The 5,585-nt window shown below is 46.2% G+C and overlaps 1 protein-coding gene across 3 annotated transcripts in view; it reads left to right on the top strand.

Moving 5' to 3' along the window:
- The window catches only part of ccm2l (CCM2 like scaffold protein), a 12,461-nt gene extending 8,821 nt beyond the window's left edge, over positions 1 to 3,640 (top strand). For all 3 annotated transcript variants that reach the window (XM_035522599.2, XM_035522597.2, XM_026995625.3), the window contains exons 7-10: positions 177 to 240; positions 591 to 750; positions 952 to 1,090; positions 2,296 to 3,640. In XM_035522599.2, the coding sequence (XP_035378492.1) occupies positions 177 to 240; positions 591 to 750; positions 952 to 1,090; positions 2,296 to 2,576 (644 nt within the window). In that variant the 3' untranslated portion in view covers positions 2,577 to 3,640. The remainder of the gene's footprint in view (positions 1 to 176; positions 241 to 590; positions 751 to 951; positions 1,091 to 2,295) is intronic.
- The last annotated feature ends 1,945 nt before the right edge of the window (positions 3,641 to 5,585 follow it).

Here is a 5,585-nt window from a genome sequence, read left to right as displayed (position 1 = left end):
TAATGCTGCCTCAACGCCATCTGTATCGAGTCCCGCAAGGCCGCTGGCATTATTTCCCACTGCATGATGGGACCACAAGCATGCAATTAGTTGAGATTCAGGGGAAAGAAACAAATGGTTGTGTAGGGGTTAATAGCGCTAATTTGTCTAATCATTCCTCTCTTTGTGTTACCAAGGTGATAGCTGCCTGACAGATATGACATACGGCTTTGACACAGACTTCAGCTGCTGCAGTTCATAGTGAGTGAAGGGCAGACATCAATCTGTGTGTGTGTGTGTGTGTGTGTGTGTGTGTGTGTGTGTGTGTGTGTGTGTGTGTGTGTGTGTGTGTGTGTGTGTGTGTTGTGTGTGTGTGTTGTGTGTGTGTGTTGTGTGTGTGTGTTGTGTGTGTGTGTGTGTGTGTGTGTGTGTGCGTGTGGCTGGTGCTACACCGGAGAGGACAAATGTGAGAATATGTTTATGCTTGGAGGCTTTCCTCACATATAATGGCACCCACGGGTGTAGGTTAGACAGCGCTACCATCCCTTGGTGTGCTTTCTTACCAGTTACACAGCATATGAGGTGTGTATGTGTGTTTTTGTTTTCCATAGTGATGGTTCTCAGGACGCCTTTGAACCCTACTACAGTGAGAACTACAGCGAGAGCTCGTCTCTCTCATACCACGACTCCCATCGCAGTCTGGCATCTATACACAGCGACTCAGAACCCAGCAGTGCCAGCCTCCAGCTAATGCAAGACTACATGATTACGGTGAGACAAACACACACACTCTCACACACACATACACATGGGAACACAAGGAAAGCCTTAATGCTTTCTTTCAGGTAGCAGTTATTATAGGTTTAATAAACCGATGAACCATCGAAGAGGTGCTGTTCTTTTCCTCCAAGCTACCTTCCCCTCGCGTTTGACCCTTGCACGGTACTGACCCCCCCCCCCTCCCGTGTCCAGCTGCGGAGTAAGCTGTCGCCCCAGGAGATCCAGCAGTTCGCCCTGCTGCTCAGGGAGTACCGCGTAGGTGCCCCCGTTGACCAGTTCTGCACGGATCTGCTCCAGCTCTACGGCGACTTGCGCAAGTTCCTCCTGCTCGGTGAGCCTGTCGTCCACTCCACGGTCCTCCCACCTCCTACCACCCCCTGACCCAAAGTCAGCAGCCATCATTTACCATGGCCCTTTTAATATGCTGTTCTTCTCACCACCCTTCTGCCCTCTTTCTGTCGAATCTGTCTTGATTTTCCATTTTTCCAACAAGTCGCACCTCCCCATGTGGACGTTTGAATATTCATGAGCTGTCTGGCTTGTCAACATGTTTGGGGATGCGAGCAATGGGCCCTAACTTTAGCTTGTTAGTATGATTAGATACCATGCAAGCTGCTGAATATTTATGAGCACCTGTCTGAATTTGGGATAGATAAAGATCAAAGACCACCACTCCACTTTACTTTCTGTGTTATGGCTTGTCTACTACTCCAGAACTACCTTTTTTTAAAGGAAAATTGCAAAATAAATATCAAGGAATTGAATGTCAGTTTCATTCTGAAATGTGTCGATGTGGTTTAGAGATTTTTCCAAACCTAGTTTTCATGACTGCTCATAAGATCTGAAAACGACATATTGGGAAATGTCAGGCCATCGGGTCATTTTCTAGTACAAGGTGGCCGGGCCATATTGGAGTGTGTGCAGTACAGTGACACAGTTATACAACTCATTTACACGGTTGCCTCTACCCCTGTGCCTTCACATCCCCGTCAAACCGTAACCCAGAAATAAATCGATGCGTCAACGCTTGCCCCACTGGCCCAGCCACAGCTGCATCTGTGCAGTTGCGTGTGATATGCAGCACAACTCTGGAGCTACAGCTACGAAGACCAACCAGTATTATAGTGTTATACTGTACACAGAGAATTCAGCTACTTTGTGGGCACCTTCCTATGGGAGTGGAGCATTACGTACACCCACACATCAACACGTTACGTACGCACACGCATGTCAATCAGACAGATGTGGAGACCATGTGTGGACATGTGCTCACCTGTTTGGTTCTGACAGAACCCTGCTGTTGACAAATAATTTGTATTAATCTCTACATGCCCAGATCTCTACCTGGGATTATTTTTATTTTTTCTGCTCAGACCAATGATTGGCACACCTTCTCATCTGGATCATGTCCTCTCAGACTCTGGGGCTTCATCAGGCCAGCTGACAGGACGTCCCATTGTGCTGTAGTGAGCCACATTATGCACATGTCCTTCCAAGTCCCGCCCCCTTTTTGACCCCGTAACTGTTCATGGACAGGTATGAGGCCCTTCATCCCGGATCAGGACGTGGGGGCTTTCGAGGCGTTCCTGGAGGGCATTGGCATCCGCGAGGGCGGCATCCTGACAGACAGCTTCGGCCGGATCAAGCGCAGCATGAGCAGCACGTCGGCGACGGCCGTGCGCGGCTACGACGGCGGCTCGCTGCCATGCAGCACGCACGACTTCAACCGACGCATCAGCGACATCGCGCACGACATTGAGGCGCTCGGGTTCGAGGAGGGAGACGGCGACATCGAGGAGGAGGACTACTACCTCTGAGAGAGAGAGAGAGAGAGAGAGAGAAAATCACTGATCTTCTCATAATGTCGACTTGCAGTTGAATTACATTTAGGATCACGCAATCACGTATCAGAATATGGCCTTTTAAACCTTTTTAAAACCTGTCTCTCCTTTCCTTTTACTGTGGCTAACACTAATAGTTTGTCATTAACTAAGTTTTGCATTCAATTTGCATCTGTGGATTTGCATATCATTTGCGTGCATGTTACTGTGTCACGCCTGCCATGTGACAACATTACAAACTAGATCTGCAGCATGATGAGAGAAAGAAAAAGCCTTGGAGAATAATGTAGGCAGCAGTGTGGTACTGACACAGTGACAAATGTTGTTAAAGAGAAGGTCAGACCTCAAAACTCGGGGGGGGGGGTGAGAGTAGCAGGACATGGAGGTCAGTTCTACTGTGTGCACGCTAGTGTGTAAGAGGCCACGGCTGACTTACTCGGTCTGCTTGATCAGTGCCACTGCCTCCAGGAAGAAGCAGATACAAGACCTGTGTGGCTGCCACTCTGGTGGCACTGTAACCTTACCACAAGCCACTACCCACCTGCGGTCTGTACAGGAGGCCGACTGTTACTGCACAGGGAACGCTGAAGGTTACCAAAGGGCATCTGCGTCTTTGCCTCTGAGGCTAATTAGCCAGTCTGTAATCGTAGGGTTGGGGGGTGGATGGAGGGGGCAAGTGACGATTATAATCATACCCATCATCCCAAACAGCTGCAGCTATGCGATTATTACGCCGAGTTTTTAAAAAAACGTGATACAATGTGCTTAGGATGTGCAAGGTCACATGCTTCCAACTGCCTGTCCATTTTGGGGTGAAAACATTTATATGGCCATACTACAGCCAACAGCAAGAAGATGTATAAATGAAGGGAAAATGGAGCTCAGTTTTGATTTTCATAAAACTGTCCACTACAGAAACTGAACACTAATGCAAGCTTTGCACCAGTTGAATACTCTGAATAATTTTGAATGTTGAGGCAAAATATGCCAATTCATGTTAATCTGAATTTAAATATGGCAATAAACTGAATCCATTTTGACATCTAGGCCTTTTTCCTTTTAGTTATAGTCCTAATGGCTACAGAACATGTATATGGACAAATGTATTAGGACACACCTCTTGATTATTGAACTCAGGTGTTTTATTCAGTCCCAATGCCATAGGTGTATACAAACACCCAGCCATACAGTCTGTAAACATTTCTGAAAGAAAACTCACTGAATTCAAATGTGGTATTGTAATAAGTAACATTGCAACAGGTCAGTTTGTGAAATTATTTCCCTCCTAGATATTCCATGATCAAATGTGATATAACTGTGGTATTATAGAAAAGTGGAAGTGTTTCAGAACAACAGTAACTCAATCATGAAGTGGCAGACGATGTAAGTGCTGAGGTTCATAGTGCATAAAAGTCACCAATGTTCTGCTGACTCAATTACTACAGAGTTCCAATCCTCCTGTGGTATTAACACCAGCAAAAAAAAACTGCACCAGGACAAAGCACAACGCCCAGCGTCGGATGGAGTGGTGAGAAGTGCACCACTACAGGGCTCTGGAGTAGTGCAAACATGTTCTGTGGAGTGATAAATTATGCTCCTTTATCTGGCAGCCTGATGGACGAGTCTGGGTTTGGCTGATGCCAGGAGAACGTTACCTGCCTGCCTGCACTGTGCCAACTGTAAAGTTTGAACTTCCATCTTTGAGGGAAGTTTGGGGAAAGGTCCTTTTCCGTTCCAAGATGTGCCCCCGTACACAAAGAAAGGTCCATAAAGGCATGTTGGGTGGGTTTGATGTGGAACAACTTGACTGTCCTGCACAGAGCCCTGACTTCAACCCCATCCAACACCTTTGGGATGAACTGTGATTCCAGTCCAGGCCCTTTCACTGTCTGACCTCACAAATGCTCTTCTGGATGAATGGGCAAAAATCCCCACAGACACACTCCAACGTCAGTCCTTCCCAGAAGAGTGAAGCTGTTATAGCTGCAAAGGCGGGACCAACTCCATATTAACGCCTGTGGATTTATAATGGCACGTCATAAAAGCTCCCGGAAGAGTGTCCCAAAACCATGTAGGTGTCCCAAAACCTTTGTCCATATAGCTTCCCAAGATTGGACTGGATCTCTGCTGGTATGCCAGCACTAACCACAATGCTGTTTTCAACACACAAGACACTGTGGATAAGTCACAGGTTTAAAAATAAAAATAAAAATTTAAAACGTTAGGCAGATCACAATGCCATTGGTTACAGCAACAACAAAAAAAGACGACCACTTACTCGCGATTGAAAGGTTTGTTATTAAGAATATTAAGGTTTGTTATTAAAGGTCCTGACGGGTCTCGGTATTTGGGAGTGCTGCAGTGACCGCTGGCTTCGCTGTGGAATGGACGCACGCCAAATACCGATTGCTTGCGCGTGGCACCGCGTTAGCGCGCTTGTTTCACTGCAGTGCGCTCTGCCTCGCGCTGCAAAATTCCTGAGCTGATAGCGAACCTCGGGATATTACGCACTGCTCCAATAGTCTCCTTCTGATATCACCTTTCCCCCCCTATTGCTATGTGAGGTTTCAGACAGCAAGTCACAGAACGACGAAAACATGCTCAGTAATCATTTCAGATTGTGTATATTTGAAAGGGTTGTTTTTTTTGTTTTTTGTTTTCTTTTTTATATTTAAATGTTCACACAATATAATTAACTTTGCTGTGCTATCGCTTCAAACTGCTATTGACATTCGACTTGACGCCATCAGAGGGAAATAAACTGAGACTTGACACGCAATATATAGCCGACCGCTGATCAGCTAGCAATAAAGTGCAACAACATAAAAGAAATCATGGCCGCACAAATGCTATGGTAAAACGGTACCCTTATCTTACTGTACTCTTCTGGATTTCAGAATATTCCTCAGATATTCCTCAAAATATTCTAGTACCTTTGATGTTTACGATTCGCAGTCACTACTGTGTAGCCGTTTCAAGCGATTC

This window comes from Electrophorus electricus, chromosome 24 (genome assembly GCF_041902795.1).
Source record: "Electrophorus electricus isolate QZ-2024a chromosome 24, ASM4190279v1, whole genome shotgun sequence".
NCBI lineage: Eukaryota > Metazoa > Chordata > Actinopteri > Gymnotiformes > Gymnotidae > Electrophorus > Electrophorus electricus.
This window is presented reverse-complemented; position numbering and strand designations above follow the sequence as displayed.